We start from the raw sequence: 17,002 nt of genomic DNA on the forward strand, positions 1-17,002 counted from the left end.
TTTATTATTAGACCAAGCACGAGGCTACAAGCGAACAATGCACAATCTGTTGCTAAACATTTGTGCTCTGACTTCTCTGCTCTCAGGGATTCTCTATCTCTACCTAGACATTGCTCTACATGTCTCCCAGTTTAGTCGGCATTTCAAAATAAACATATATACTTTTTTATCGCCCACCGTTTAGATTGAAGAAATTGAAATGTCTCCGACATTCTGTTTCCCATTTAATTAATTTGTTAAAAAGAACATTTTCATTAGCTGCTGCTTTAAATATTGTTTGCATATTTTAAAGTGCTGCAACTATTTTCCTATTAATAACCAAAGATTGAAAGTTGTATTTATGCTACAACTATTTTCTATATTAGTTAAAAGCAAAGTTAGGCATGTAGTCTGTACATCATATTTAGATATTCTTCTGCGAATTATTTTTATACCCGCTACCCATAGGGTAGAAGGGTATTATAACTTTGTGCCGGCAGGAAATGTATGTAACAGGTAGAAGGAGGCATCTCCGACCCTATAAAGTATATATATTCTTGATCAGCGTCAACAGCCGAGACAATATAGCCATGTCCGTCTGTCCGTCTGTCCGTCTGTCCGTCCGTCCGTCTGTCCGTCTGTCCGTATGAACACCTAGATCTCAGAGACTATATGAGATAGAGCTATAATTTTTTTTCAGCAGCATTTGTTATGTTTGCACGCAGATCAAGTTTGTTTCAAATTTTTGCCACGCCCACTTCCGCCCCCGCAAATCAAAGAAATCGAATAACAAGCGTAATTTTAAAGCTAGAGTTGCGAATTTTTGTTTATACAATAATTACTATAGTAGTTATGATTCCTAAAAATTTGGTTGCGATAAGATAAAAATTGTGGAAGTTATTAAAGAAATACTTTTGTATGGACAAAAACGCCTACTTACTAGGGGTCTGAGTTGCTTTGGCCGACAATCTGGTACATTGTGCCGTCTATGGTATATTTTGAATGGTGTACTATATCGTTATACCAAACATATCATTTGGTATATTTTCAGTATTTTTTTAGTATTTTCGGTATATTTTGAAAATGATACCGCAATATTTTGGATTTATTAAATTTGGGTAGCGGGTATCGCACAGTCGAGCACACTCGACTGTAACTTTCTTACTTGTTTTTTATTTATTTTAAGATGTCATAAGTTTGTCATGAATCTATATTACAAAATAATAGTATAGGGCAAAATGACCTAACTGTTAACGTAACAGTGTTTAGGACAAAAAGGTTTTGACAAACAAGTAATAAAGCTGCAGTAGAGTGTGCTTGACTGTGAGATACCCGCTACTCATTTTGAATAAAAGCGAAATAGTGCGATCTCAAAAATACTAAAATATGCCGAAGTTTATATTTGGTATATTGATACATTAATACATTCAAAATATACCGTATTATACTAAAATATACCAGATTGTCAGCCAAATCAACTAATACCTACTAACGTAGGCGTTTTTCCCCATACAAAAGTATATCTTTAATAACTTCTACAATTTAAAAGCACAAAGTTATATTACCTTTCCACCCATTCTGCGAATTAAAATTTTAATAATCAAATTCTAAATTTAGTTCCTATAAAATTGGGTCCTTTAGCTGACATATTTTCTTGTATGTATTTTTGGTATTTGAATTTTCTAATGAATTTTCTTGAATCCACCACAATTAAATTTACTCTTTAATTGCAATTAAAGTCAAAACAACTGTCCCATCAATCATCTTTGATGCTCGCTATGATATACAAATTAAAAATGCCGTAATTAATTTTTGCAATTCAATAATTTATTTAGAATTTCTCATAAATTTTCTATATATATATTAATATATATATAAGAATGTATATATATTTATTTATTCGTACGCAGATAATTAATGTATTGTTTAATTGGAAATCAGTCTTTTTTATTTAAATAAGAGTTAAATGCATTTTGTTTGTTGTGCTTCTTTCTTGTTTTGTTTTGTTGATTGATTGAATATTTGATTGATGGAAATACTTAAACAAGTTAGGCATTGAGAAAATGAGAAAAACAAAAACCAGAAAAACGACAAATGATAAAAACATAAAAAAAATTAATGAAAAATAATAATTGAACTATGATTTGTGGTTGATGTTCGATGTTTTTTCTTTTTTTTTTTTGTTGCATTGTTGCGTGTCTTGTTGGTTTGCTTTTAAAATTAATAGTATTTTAATTGCTATATAAATAATCATGATGGTAGTTAACTTAAATGGAGGCCATAGTTCCATATTAATAATAATAATCATTATACAGAATAATAATAATAATAATAATCTTTATAGACAAATGTTGCTCTCTATACACGTAAAAGCGGCGCATAAAATTTCATATAATAGACAACAAATTTTCCATTTAGTATTTAGTATTTTTCAGTGAATAATTTGCACTAAATAATCGAATTTCTTTGCATTATATAATTTTGTTTTTTGTTTATGTTTTCTTTACACACATAGAGCGATGATATGTTGCTAAGCTGATTTAGCATAAGCGAAGCAATCGATGGCTATTTAAATGTTATCAATGTTGCTAAGGCAAAGGCGCAAATATCTTAACGTTAGCGGGGGCGGGGGAGTGGAAATTTAGGGGATTACTACTCTCATTTATGGGTGAGCGAGGCTTGTGCTGCCAAATTTAACAGCTTCAGTTAGGAACAGATCGAGTGATCTTAACTTAAGTTTGCCTCGCACATAACAACAAAACTAATATCGTCATGGGATTTTCTTTGAGTTTTGCATTTTGCTTAATTTTCTTTGCTGCTTTTTAATGCTAATTTAAATTACAAATTGCGCTAGATTAATCATAAGAAACATAAGCAACATTCATATATATTATGTTATGTATATGGTAGTATTTTTTCTTCTTCTTTTGTTTGTTGGTGTATACATTTAGTTTGATTTGATTTTAGACATCATTCTGCTCCTTGAAGTGATGATAATGATGATGTATATGCTCGTGCACATAGCGATGGATCATCGAACTGGACGCACTGGTATCCAGATCTGCATCCGCAGCCGATGCTGGCTCCTCCACATCCTTGCTCGTTGTCACCGCCTCCGCAACCGCCTCGCCCACATCATCATTCAGATCGATCAGCGTGTCAGTGGAGACAACTTTGCTGGGCGTGCTCGTGTGCAGTGGACTGGGTGCCAACTCCTCCTCCTCGCTAGCCAGCAAATGGGCGCACTCCAAGGCATCGCCATAGATCTTCGATGCCGTCGAACTAGAGCTGGAGGTGGCTGGACGTGACTCCGACTGCTGCTGTTGCACCGTTGTGGCTGCTAGTTGCTTCTGTTGTTGCTGCTGCTGTTGCTTGTGACGTTGGCGACGCTGCTCGCGCTCCTTTTGCTGCAGCTGCTCGCTCAGCTTGGCATATATGAGATTGCCATAGTTCTTGTAATCCTTGCTGCCTCTCTGCGACTGCGACTGCGGCTGCTGTTGCTCCAATCGCTGATAGCCCTGCTGACCCAGTTGCTGCTGCTGCTGTTGCTTGTTGTGGCTGCTGCTGCTGCGCTTGGGAATGGGCTGTACGGTGGCCACATTGCTGGGCGTGGCCGGGGGCGAGTGGGCCGCAGCGCCGCCGCCACAAATGGTGGCATGCAAAAACGAATCGTAGCCACAGAGATTGAGCTTGTTGTGTGCGCTGTTGTGGCTGTGCTGAGCGGCAACCACGGCCGGATTAATGGCCAGCTGCTGATGGTAGATGGGTATATGCGGCTGTGGATGCGGATGCGGATGCTGATGAGGATGCGCATGGTAGAGTTGACTGCTGTTGTTGTTGTTGTTGGCCGCCATATCGTGTCCGGCTTCGATGTGCTGCGTGGGCGATTGCGTGGGCGGACTGCAGCTGAGCGGCGACTGCGGACCGGACTGCGGACTGTGATTCGCAATTAGCGTCGGGATTTTCGAGCCTGTATTGCAGCGTTGGCGTTGCTGCTGTTGCTGTTGTTGTTGTTGTTGTGCTGCCGGTTGCCGTATGGGACTCACATTGGCTTGGGGTTTTCTGCAATACATTAAAAAAATGAAGGGATTTTTTTGCAATTAGCTGGCGAGTTTATGGTAATTTTTTAAGGGTTGCGTTCTTTTTGTTTTGTTGCATATTGTTTGTGGGTCGCCATTAAAACGAAAGAGTAGGAAAAAAACGAACAGAAACCTTAATGAACATGTGATTGATGGAGTGCTTGAGTGAGACTGGGACAGCAGCAAACACAACGATGCTGAGAGGAGAACTATTAAAGATACATCAATTGTATCTTTAAGTGCAGCCAAATGTATCTTTATCTTTTCATTACTGCTGAATTTCACTTTACTGCTTCCACTCATTAACGTTCTGTTTTTGTTGCTGCTTTCCCAGTTGAGTTGATTTCTGTTTTCCTTACCCATTCAGCTGAAAACACAAGCGATTCTTCTCCATGCTCTCCCTGATGATGCTAATCAAATCGTTGCGATTTAGCGCCGACTTCCAGCACTCCGCAGACTTGCGCTGCTGCTGCCCCAGCAGCGATTGTGGGCGTGGCTGGCGCAACTGAACGCCATCGAGCAGCACCTCGCCCAACGGTGGCGACACCGAGCTGCTCTTTTGCTGTGTCAACTGCTGCTGCTGTTGCTGTGGTTGCTGCTGCTGATGTTGTTGCTGCTGCTGCTGCTGGAGATGGCGATTCTGCCAGCAGGAATCGTTGCCCACGGAGAGACTGCGTTGTCGCGTTTCTAGGCAGTGATCCTGATACTGCGAGGATGAGGCGCGATATGAGTGTGCGTTGTGATGCAATCAATCAATCAATCAATCATGCGTTATGAGCAAGTCAACCAAAAACGAAAAGAACAATACAAAAAAACAAATTATACATAAGAAAATCAATCAAATGCGAGTCAAATTCATGCAAGAAAATAATAAGAAATCAAAGTAATTAAAGGTGATGGAATAAATGGCATAAAACGGCGATTTTTTGTGGGGATTCTTAGTGTACAAATTGGCTATCCATATGCAGAATATTTATTCAAAGATTTTGCAAACGATTTCAATTGATTTTGACTTTATTTTAGTCAATTTAATTTCTAATTTATTCTAAATTAGCAAAACATATTTTACTTTTCAAATTTAGATTTTTTCTGAACTTTACTTAGGAAGACTTTAAACAGTCGTAAACTTTTATTACTTGAAAGTCGCATCGAATAAAATCTTTAATGGAAAACCAATTCAGCAAATGGCTGCGAGCATAATTTGCCAAAAAAAAAGTCGGAGTTTTGTGTTTTGTGCAAATGTGCCAACTGGGAGCTGGGATAAAAGATTGGAGATTGCCAGGTTATGCTTACCTTTTGTTTTCGCGCCCTTCTCAGCATTTTGACCCGTTGGGTGGCCTGCTTCATATAGACATCCTGGCTGTGATGCCGTGAACGCTGCGAATGGGAATGGGAATGGGGATGCGAACAGTCGAGCATGTCAGTCGCTTCCTTGTTGTTGGCACCGCTGCAGCATTTGAGATTCAACATATTCTCATAGGTATTGTGGGCATTGTCCGGCGTGTGCTGCTCCGCCGACTGCAGTTGCTGCTGTTGTCCATTGCAGCATTGCTCCACTTTGGCATTGTTCTTCTGGTATCGACTCTTCGCCTGCTTGCCACTCGCAGGCTGTTCAGCACCAACTGCAGCTGCTGCTGCCGCCGCTGCCAACTCCTTCTCCTTCTCCTTGTCACTGTTGCTGTCATCGTCCTCGTCATCGGACTTAATCAGTTTGCGTGGTCGATGGCGATGCTGGCGGCGTGCGCCGCCGGATGTCGTTAGTGCCATGCCATTCACAGTTTTTGACATGGCCGCCATCCCCGTGGGCAGCTTCTTCAGTTTGCTGCTCTGGCTCTGGCTCTGACTCTGACTATGGCTCTGGCTCTGACTGTGGCTGTGACTGTGACTGTTGTTGTTGCTCTGGCTGTTATTGTTGTTGCATGTGGCAGCAGCGGCCGCGACTGCCTGCGATTTCGATTTGCCTTCGGGACTGACGGTGAGGCGAACGTTAATTGTCTTGCTGCCACAGTGGGGCACCACCACGGACTTGCCAATGGACTCGTATATGGTGTACACAATGCCCACAATGTCGTCCTTTGTTATTTTGCCATGATGTCCGTCCAGATCATAGAATGTGAACGAGAATTGCAGCGGCTGTGACGATTTGCCGCCCTCAACGGAAACATCGCAGGTGAATTCCTATTTTTGCAGAAAACAAGGGAGAGAAATAGAAAAACAAATATTTGCTGTTAGTAAAATGCAAGACTTTAAATCAAAAAAGGTTTTGAATTATGATTGATATTAATCAATGCAGAAAAGGTAAAGCAACATTTAACATTTAAGGCATTTATATGTAAAATAAATGTATTCAAGCATATCTTTGATATTCTTATATTTTGGCATACATATTAAATATTACAGCGATATACATAATTTCAATTATCTAGCTATAAAATAACCATTTGAATAACAAACTCATTTTACACAATATTCAAGTATATTACTTGAGTAATGATTAATATTAATTATGTTTTATTTTCGCAGAAAGCAATATACATACATTATTTATCCCTTTAAATAACAAACTCATTTCACTCAATATTCAAGTAGATCACTTCAATATGAAGTGACAGGCATTTAAGTATGTTTTAAACTTCGAAAACTACTCTAAAATAATGTCAGCTGCGTATAAACTGCCACGCCAGTGTTAAAAATATGCTAATAAAGTGTGATATTTAACTTTTAGCAAAAGTTCGTAAAAAGCGTGCAGTAAAATCTGCTGCAGTGAAACAGCCAATCTCCCCTCGCAAGTAACGCAAACAATTTAATGCGCCCGCCCGAAAGTATGCAACACTTTTTGTTCAAGCAAAAACTTCCCCAATTTGACGTTGTATGTGTGTGTATGCGAGTGGCTGTGACTGTGTGTGTGTGCAATGCCGCAAAAAACAACAATTACAAGTGGAACAAGAGCAGCAACAACAATAATAATGGCTGAAAGTTGAGTCGAAAATTGTGGCCATAATTTGACTAAATATTTAATTTCTCGCACGCTGCGCCAGCGAAAAAGCCAAAGCAAAACAATACAGCAAACACAGCAAACACTGCCATTGATAAAGTGGTGCCAGAGAAGCACAGACAAGCAAAGAACTAAAGGCAGCCCCTACAATCGCCCATTACCATCAACTCCCACTTGAGTATTGCCACTTGCCGCTGCGAAAAGGGAAATAAATATAATTTCTATTTCTTGCTACTTGGCTTGAAGATTTTTAATTGCCTTTAAGTGCTTTCGCTACGAGTTTGTTTTTGTGTGTCTCTCCCTCGCTCACATTTCGCTTGAGTGTCAGTATATGTATGTATGTTGTTGTTGTTGTTTTTTTTTTCTGCGTTTTTAATGGGTTTTATTGAATTTTAATGTTTTGATATTTTTCCCGTTGTTGCTGTTGTTCTTGGGGAGCCCTGAAGACAAGGGAATGTCTGTTACAGTGGGTGGTAATTGAAAATTGCCGGCAACATTGCGTTAATGAAATATATATTCTTACGCCCCTCCATCCCTCCACCCCTCTCTAAGCAAATGGCCAGTGCTCTGGTGTTGTTTTTGTATCACGAACCATTGAAATTTTAATTAAAAGCACATTTAAAAGTTGAGTTTATGTGCTGCTGCCCAGTGGGTCATGAAATATGGCGATGCTGCTGCTGCTGGTGCAGCAATAACAACAGCAAGTTGATTAAACTTGACCAACTGAACAAGCATTTCAAGAACTTATACCTGGTTGGGGGTCACAATTTCGAGTTGGGAATCGAAATTGGAAAATGCTAAACGGTAAATGGAAAACAAAACATCATCAACATGAATTTATACGCTTACAATCGATTGGACTAGGAAAAATCAAATGCGAAATTTATAAGCAAAATGCTGCGCTTGAAATTGAAATTGTGGCACAAATCAGCCAACAAAATAGTGTAATAAACCCCGTAATTTTATTGTGTATTATTTGTAATTGGTTTTAATAAAAGCAGCAATGGAATTCTGCTTGGCAAGCATCGATGCTTTGAAGTTACATTTATATAAATTAAGGCAATCGAAGTTGGCATATTTATTAGACATTCTTTCTCTTCCACTTTGCTAAAAGAAATCCAACTCACGTACTACAAAAATAAACAATCTTTTTCGCTTTATTGTGCTACTCGTATTTCTTGCGACGAAATATTTATGTTAGATATTCAAGTTAAAGATTGAAGTTTTCTATTTGTTTTAAGCAAAGTACATTTCGTATTTATTTGGTGAGCCCAAACTTTGTGTGTGCACTGAGACACTTGTGAAGCAAACGAAATTCAAAGAGGATTGCCATCAATCAGTCAATCACTCAATCAATATGGCACTACAAAACTCACCTCCAAGCGTATGCGTTCCTCCTTGCTGTGATGATGCAAATGTCGCGAGTGTTGCGGATGTGTTGCATGTGGTGTTGGCATTGGCATTGCTGCCGCAGCATCCACAACATCCTCTTCCAACTGCAACTGCAGCTGCTGCTGCTGCTGATGATGATGGGATTGAGGCATATTTGCATATTTGCCATGCTTGCCACTGGAGCTGCTGATACGCAAGTGTTTGCTGTGGCTGCCACTGCTACTTATTTCCTGCTGCTGCTGTTGCTGCTGTCGGGTCACGTGATGATGATGATGCTGATGAAGTGGCAGTGTCTGCTGTTGATGCTGCTGCTGCTGATGATGTTGCTGCTGCTGCTGTTGTTTGGCTGTGGCTGCTGTGGACGCATTGCCTGGTGGCGTGGTGATTATATTAACCACCGGCGATCGCAGTTGTATATTATTGTCACGTTCGCTGACCAGCAACAAATCTGGCGGTGCACTGCATGAGGATGAGGCGCGAACCTGATGATACATCAGTTCCTCTGAGTCTGTGGTGCATTCCTGAACTGCAAAAATACAAATAGAGGGGAGAGGAAAAATTCCATTTTAATTAAAATGCAAAGTGGCATGAAATTGAAGGCATCAAACATTTGGCTAGCTAGCCATACTTTCCTCCCACTTCTCTCTCTATATATATCCAATCTGACACCCGCGATACTTTCCCCACATTCCCTCCCGCCTTTTGTCGGCAGCCTTTGACTACGTCTGCGGCGGCGGCTGCTTGCAATTTATTTGCAATTTGCACAAAAACGCATTACAACAAAAAGCATTTTATGCCTCAACGCCAACACAAAGCGTTGGCGACCAGGCAAACCAGACAAAACACTTGAAAGGCGACTGCGCCGAAAGCATTCCTAATTAATGACGTCGTCGTCGTTGGCGTCGCTGGCATCGTCGACTTCAACTAAAAAGTTGATTTTAATTGAAAATGCTCGAGTGTATTTTGCGAGCTTTTGTGGTCAGCGGCAGCGCGGCGGCGGGTCTGAACAGTCAAAAGTGTTGGCCATTTCATTACTCATACGCCGCATTGGCCACCGCACAAAGCTAAGCCCTCAAAGGCGCAAAGCGAAACAACTTTGCTTTTATCTCAGCCAAGTGGGGATGTCCCTTGGTGGAATCTTTTCGCCAATTTTCTCGAGTTGCTCCCTTTACTTAGTTGTTTTTGTCGCCTTGCAGCCCGCTTTTAATTAATTAAGTAGCACACACAAATTTCCAGCTCTCGCCTCGCCTAGCTGACCCAGTTTCGCATTTGCAATTCTCAGCAGTGCTTTGGCTTTTAATTGCATAAGTATTATGCAGGCGAGTCCTGAGTCCCGTCAGTTGTTTTGTTATTTCCCCCATTTCCCAGCTGTATTCAAAACCTAAAGAGTTGAGCTTGAGTCCCTTAAAAGCGCGTCCACAATTGAAGACAATTAGCCAAAGTGCCAGGGGAAAAATGAGTTGCTGCTCGGTGTTTTTGTGTGAGCGAGCGCAATTTGATTGTCTACGTAGCTGAAAGTGGGTTTAGTTGAGAGTATTTTTTGATTGTTTACTTGGATCACAGTCGACCTGGTTTCTTTTCATATCTGGCAAGTGCGGAAAACTGGGTTATAAGATCAGACGAGAAGCAGAGCCAAGTGGTTGCAGTGCTTGAATATGCTTTGTTAGAATAATTCAATCAATTGAAGTTTACTTTTCATTAAAAAATATAATATTTCCCTTTACAATAATTAGTAGATTTATAATTCTTTCCTTATCAAAATTTTCAATTTCATTTTTAGCGAAGTTTGTTGCTTCTGTGGAACTCGCCTTCGAGTTAGTCACTCTCTAATCTAGTCATCTTTTTAAGCACTTTGAATGGCTTTCAATTAACTTGGCCCAAAGTTTCACTTGCCCGGCCACTTGTAGTTACTTTTGCCTTGAGCTATCCGCCAGATACGTTGCCTGGTCTTTGGCCTATGCGCGGTCTTTTCAGTAAATATATATACATATATTTTTTTTTGTTTTTCTTTACTTATATATATTTTTTTTTGCCATGTGTTGATCTTTATCATGTGGCCTGAACATTTTTGTGCGTTTCGCCCTCGACGGTTTTTGTTTTTGGTTTTTGTCTTCTTCTGGTATGCGACTTCTCATTAATTGTTGTTGTTGTTGTTGGTCGTTCGCGTCAAAAACACTTAACTTCATTAACACTTACATGCGAGATATGGCCACAGCTACAGCTACAACAACTTTTGTTTTTCTTGGCCACACAGACACAATTATGAAGTTTATCTTTAGTTATATCTTTTTTCTTTTTTTTTTCTTTTCTGTTTTTTTTTGTGTTGGTTTGAAACTTTGCCTTGTTGGCACATCATCTGTCTAATAAATTGTTGCCAAGCAGCTGGCAGAGCAGCGACTCAAGTCGCAATCGCAGTCGAAGTCGCAGTGGAAGTCCGACATTCATTAGCTGTCGTCATTTTTTATGCACTTTGCGCGCCCCGAAAAAAAAAATAACGATGAAGAGAGGCAGCTTTGGCTCCACGTTTGCTTGTGTTGTATATTGTTGTTAGGCTCTACACCTTTTCTAATTAAAGGCCGACCACTTGATGTGCTTTGCTGCGCATCTGTAGCCATAGCCAAAGTATTTGTATCTGTGTATCGGTAGCTGTAGCTGTATCTGTATCCGTAGCTGTATTTGTATTTGTATCTCTGTATCTGCGGCTCGGTCGGTCTGTCTTTTGGGCCTCTCGTTGTCTGTTCTCGGCCGCTTTGTTTTGCGTTTAATTATCGCCTTTGTGTTTTTGAGCAAATACCGCGCCCGGTGCCGACGATCGTGGCGCCAAGATAAACCAAAAGAACATGTTTTTCTCTCAAGTGGTTCGACCACAGCAACAACAGCAACATCACCAACAACAACTTAAGAAGTACAACAACAACTAGCAAGAGAATCATGTTGTTGTTGAGTCATCTTGAAAGCATTTTGGCGTCTGATATGAAACATGCCGCCTTGCAAATTAACTTTGGCCTAAGCCACTCTGAAAGATACAAATCGTATGTGCTTATAGGCGCAAAGTGTGGATGCAACGACTAAAAGAATACCCTATGAATACTCTGTTAAAAGTATTCTTTATTAGTATTATATATCATAATAATTATATGAAACACATAAAGTATTCTTTACTAAAGTGCAATTTTGTTTATCTTTCTTGCTGCACTTTAAATTTGATTCAGCAACATATTTTTATAACTTGTCACAAAAGCGCATCAAAATTCTCATATACCCCACAATAAGTTGTAGCTGCAGTTCGGTTCACAATTGAATTTATACATTACGCAAATGCCAGCCGAAAAGCCAGCAAATGAGAATGAACAGGCAGTCCGAAGCGAAGATGAAGGCAGCCTAGGCCACACGACGAGGCACTCAGCACACACCGCACTTGGCTCCTCTTAAGTCCATTAGACGTCCGCAACACGCACATTGCTTAATAGCATATATAGAGAGGAGAAGGAGGAGGGAAAAGCGGGACAGAAAACGCTTGGACGGACTACCTGAGAGGTCATTGAGGCTTATGCTGAAATGTTTGCGGCGCAGCAGCCTCATGAATTTTGTATGATAAATGAACGTCACGGCTAGAGGCTTATCTATCAAAAAGTTGTTTGCGGCGTACGTGGCGCATGAGTAATGTATCTTTGCTCTTGACTCAATTAAAGGCGCAACAGCAGCGATACACCAATACACCGATACACACACACACACACACACACAAACACACACGTCTGCAGCTTCAACGAACCATTTTTTGACTTTTTAGGCGCAGTTCATAAATTCTCATTAACATATTTTCTTATCAAACAATATCAAAAATTTAATAAAAAAAAAAAATGAAATGAAAAACAGCAACAAACCAAATTCGAAAATTCGAAAAGTCAAATAGAGGCGAGAGATGGTGTAGATTAGTTTTCAATGTGGTCAGAGGATTTGCATAATTAATTGGCCAACTCGACTCTATGTGGGCTTTTTGGGCGTTTTGCCTTTGGGTTTTATAGTGCACATCAAAAATGCGCATAAATTGCCAATAGACCCAACTTAAATATTATAAATCGTTGTAATAAAACACGAAAATTAACATGAAATCCCATATGAAGTTGTTGTCGATACAACATAACAGGTGCCATTTGCGATCTCTCATTGGCACTGCAATCGCAGCAGCATTCATAAATATTTAAACCCTATTTATTTGGCCATTAAATGTAGTTAAGTCCCTGCAAAACTAATCAATGGCTAAACGTCTGGGAAACACTATAGCAATGTTTATGTTTGTTTAAAACGAGATGTTAAATAAACCATAATCAAATGTGGAGCAAAACTCAATTAGGAAATCAAATCGAATCAACGAGCGAACAGCTCGATTTTATCTGCTGTTAATCTGCCCAATGAGCTTTAGAGAAATATTTAATCATGTTGAATACTGGCATTAAATAAATTTCATAGTTGATTAAATTAACATAGTGAATGGTAATGTTACATTTAAGAAATTTGATTAAATTTTTGCTTGATATAAAATTATAAATAAAGCAACATTGAGGTTTAAGCTCATCAGGCTTTATAAAGCTTCGAAGCACATTAAATTAAGATTAGCTTTCCTTGCTCTGTTTTGTAATCATGTAAGTAGTCACATTAACATTTAGTTGCTATTGTTATTCTGGCATAGATTAACGTTGTTTTTCACTACCAATTTATTATATTTAATTTACAATGATTGCAGTTGATCACTGTTCGATCACTTAATGGTCATAAACCCCATAGACGGCTTTGATAGTGCTTTCTTGTGTAGTCGGCATATGAGTCGACGCGACTCGAGTGTTTTACTTTATTTGTTGCCGTCCTTACTTGCGTTTTTTTTTCTTTTTTTTTTGTTGTGTGTGTGTTTGAGGCACTCGATAATTTACAAGCACAATTTGGCAAGGCACTTATCAAAGCCAAAGGCGAAATAAAAAAAAAAATAGTCAAGAAAAACACCGGCAAAAATCAAACGAAGCGCTTGAAAGAAAAAAATATTTCACTATCGTCAAAAGAAATCTGCTACAGTTAATGGTGTTGTTGTTGTCGTTATTGTGGTTGTGGTTGTTGTTGTTGCGCTGTTGCAGGTTTGTGTTATCAGCAATGCTTGCTAAATACCAGTAGCAATTATAGGGGGATCGCTGGAATGGGGCTGCTTTAATTAAACGCCGATAATCGATGAGAGAAAACAGTTACACGATGGCGAACTCAATGGAAGTCATTGTCGTGTCGGTTTGCGAGTCGTCATCGTCATCGTTGTCTTTCTTCGCTTCGCTTTGCTTTGCTTGGCGTCGCTCTGCTTATCAGCAGCAGCAGCAACAGCAGCGACTGAAGTTCATGGCGTCGTCGTCGTCGTCGTCGTCACGCGTCATCAATGTTGCGACTTTGGCATTCCCCTTGCTGCTGGCCTGTTGCATTTTAGCCAAGATTGAAGCCGACATCAACATCGACATCGACATCGACATCGCCAGCGACGAAGTCGGCATTTTGAAAAGTTTGCTTTAATGTTAATGTTACAAATCAAGTGAATAGACGACGACGATGACGACGACGTCAGCGACAGCGGGCAGATCGAGCGTGCCTTTTGTATGATATACTATACATACATATATTGTAGTTTGCTCTTGCCGTTGTTATTGTACAATACAATCCCTAACCAAACCCCTCTTTCTCTCTCGCACTCTCTCTCTGCTTGCCTCTCTCTCTCACTCTCGGCTCCAGTTTGGGCTCAGCGCGTGTCGCTTTTGGAGGCCTTCATCTTGCCGCACAACGTGTTCCGAAACGGGTTTGTTGGCCATATAAATATATATACATATGTACATCTGTCTGTATGTACACGTATGTATCTGTTGTTTTAGTATGGCCATAAACTTACAACGGGGTCGATGCGCTTTAATATCGGCCATGTAACGCCTACAAATTACAAGCTATTGCAACTAATGATTGGCAATATGATTTTGCAATTTAAAAATGGTTTGCTAACATTTGGATTGTGCAAAATGTATGCCAAATATACTAATAATATATTCGCAATTCATTTTCTAAATGTAAATTCATTCAAAACTTTTCACGAGTAACTTTTCAAAGAGTAAGAATTTAAAATTGATCTAGATGCATAATAGTAAAAATATATTGAAAATATATTGCATGTGAATATTACCCAGATGTAAATACTTCTGCTAAAAGTAAATTTATACTATACTTTTCAGAGACAACTTGTTCCAGCAGCCAATATACAATTGATTTAGATACATTTGTAACTGCGAGATATTGATCAAAAAAAGTATAGCGAATGCACACAGAAAATTTAATATACGATTAATAGTTGCTAATACATTTACAGAAACTTTTACTACAGAGTAGAATCATAGAATGTTTTTTATAACTAAATTATCAATATATCTGCAATATTTATGGCAAATATGGTACACAACATATTGATTAGAAATAAAATTGATTTTCAGGCTTTAGGCACACTTATTCTTCAAGAGTTTCTGAGCCTTTGCAATAGTAAAAATTCTACAATAATATTCATAATTAGGTTCAACTTTGTTTCTTTAATTGTATCTGAAATTTGTATGCCAAAAAAAGTTGAGAAAATATAGAGAATAATAGATTATCTAGATATCATTACCACTTTTTTTTAAATGTTTCCACAAATTTTCTATCCTAAATTTATAGAATATATTTCATAATTAAATTGAACTTTTTTCTGCAATTATATCTGCAATATGTATGTAATAAAGCAGTACAGAAAGCATAAAAAGAAATAAGAATATTCACAATTCTTTTTAAGTACTTTCTAATAACATTTTCTATAGGCAATTCAACTTGCTCTTAGTGTATGCCGCTTTCGACTAATCATTGTGAACAAGTTAGCTTCATTCTTTTGCTGTCTCATTGCACTTCTGTGTGTATCTGTATCTGTATCTCAAGCTGTGGCGGTATCTGTATCTGTAGCTGGATGCTTGGCCCGAGGTTGGGGCTTTGTGTTGGCCTCTCCTGCTGCGGTTTATTTAAGTTTAACGCCAAAGTTTGTTGCGGCTACACACAAACGGAAATTAATTACAAACAGCGCGCTTAAACTTGCCGCAGCAACAACAGCAACAACAATAATGAATGAGCGGCATAATGAGAGAAGGTTCTTCGTGTTGTTGTTGGAGCTTGGCTGTTGCTTTGCGCCATATTGAAGTCAATGGGCAGCTTCAGATTCTGCCGCTGTTAGCCATTAGCATTAACTTAGAGGCGTTAATATGCCAGGCCAACAACATTAAGCGAACAAAACGAACGTTGCCAATTTCTATTGCAAATTTTTCCCAGTCTATTTGTCGCTGCTGCCGTAATTATTATTTATTTGGCATTTTTCGCTTGGCGCCGCTTTGTTTTGGCATTTTATCAGCTCTGCAGGCATTTTGCCAATCAAATGTCAATCAAATATGTTCCAGTTTTTTCACAGGCAGCAGCTGTTGCTGCTGTTGCTGCTGTCAATGTTGCTTTTGTAATTTGATTGCTAAAGCGTAGAAGCTGCGACGAATTGTGTAAATATGCATGTACTTTGTATCAGCTACAAGTGAATGGAGACAGACAGTCAAGTTGATAAGATACTTTTGTATGTAGAAATGTTTAACGAGGGCAACTCGATCAGTTTGGAGACACATCTAGCTTTATTTTCGACATTCTGCTGCATATGTAAAGCACGTCTTTACACCTGAAATTATGGCGCTTGTTTTTATGATTGTTGTCGCTTTGCTACGCTCGCCCTTTTATGGCCATAACAAAATTGGCCAAGGGGTAAAACGATACCCTCGAAACTGAAACTGAGTCGGAGACGGAGACTGAGACCGAGACTGAGAAACTGTAACTCGAAGCGAGCTCAACTCGCTCGAGTTTTATGCGCTGCCATTATCAGAAAAGCTCGCATCTTTCGGCAGCTCTTTATGACCACCTGCAATGCCACAGCGGCAGATAAAAGATACAAATTTGTATAAATAATTCAGTAAAAAAAAGCATAATAATACAAACGAAAGGCAAGGTAAGAAGTTACCCCACCTCCCACTGCCTCGTAAAATTGTACAAATTATGAACTTGAAGCGTGACGTTGCTGTTGTTATTATTGTTGTTGTTGTTGCTGTTGTTGCGACGGGAACTGTCTGTGACATATGCACTCCAAAATTGTTTTTGCAATCCATATAAATATAATGTGAAGCGCCCCCTAAATTCCCCGACTATATCAGAGAGTATATATACATACATATGTTTATGAAATGTATATATGGTTGAATGTGTAGGTGCCCAGCCCACACATTCTTGCCGACACTTCAAAAACATTTCGGGGCGCTATAATAAAATATACGAGAATATACAGAACAGAACAGAACAGAGCTGAACTGAATTATACGCTGCTTTCAACTTTTGCGCCTAATTCACACATATTTTGTTGTTTGCTGTTCCCGCTGCTCTTGTTGGTGTGTGTGTAGCTGTGTGTGAAAATTTTATGTATTGCCTTTAGCAGCAT

The 17,002-nt window shown here is 39.2% G+C and overlaps 1 protein-coding gene across 2 annotated transcripts in view; it reads right to left on the minus strand.

Annotated features, from left to right (window-relative positions):
• Positions 1 to 2,476: 2,476 nt before the first annotated feature.
• Positions 2,477 to 17,002, minus strand: part of LOC117568195 (protein naked cuticle) — a 47,486-nt gene continuing 32,960 nt past the window's right edge. Inside the window, exons 2-5 of one of the 2 annotated variants that reach the window (XM_034248656.2) lie at positions 8,430 to 8,971; positions 5,352 to 6,236; positions 4,418 to 4,764; positions 2,477 to 4,041 (exon numbers count right to left, since the gene is read on the minus strand). In XM_034248656.2, the coding sequence (XP_034104547.1) occupies positions 2,943 to 4,041; positions 4,418 to 4,764; positions 5,352 to 6,236; positions 8,430 to 8,971 (2,873 nt within the window). In that variant the 3' untranslated portion in view covers positions 2,477 to 2,942. The remainder of the gene's footprint in view (positions 4,042 to 4,417; positions 4,765 to 5,351; positions 6,237 to 8,429; positions 8,972 to 17,002) is intronic. The other variant, XM_034248657.2, reaches the window with a different exon arrangement.

This window comes from Drosophila albomicans, chromosome 3, assembly GCF_009650485.2.
Source record: "Drosophila albomicans strain 15112-1751.03 chromosome 3, ASM965048v2, whole genome shotgun sequence".
NCBI classification, from domain to species: Eukaryota; Metazoa; Arthropoda; class Insecta; order Diptera; family Drosophilidae; genus Drosophila; species Drosophila albomicans.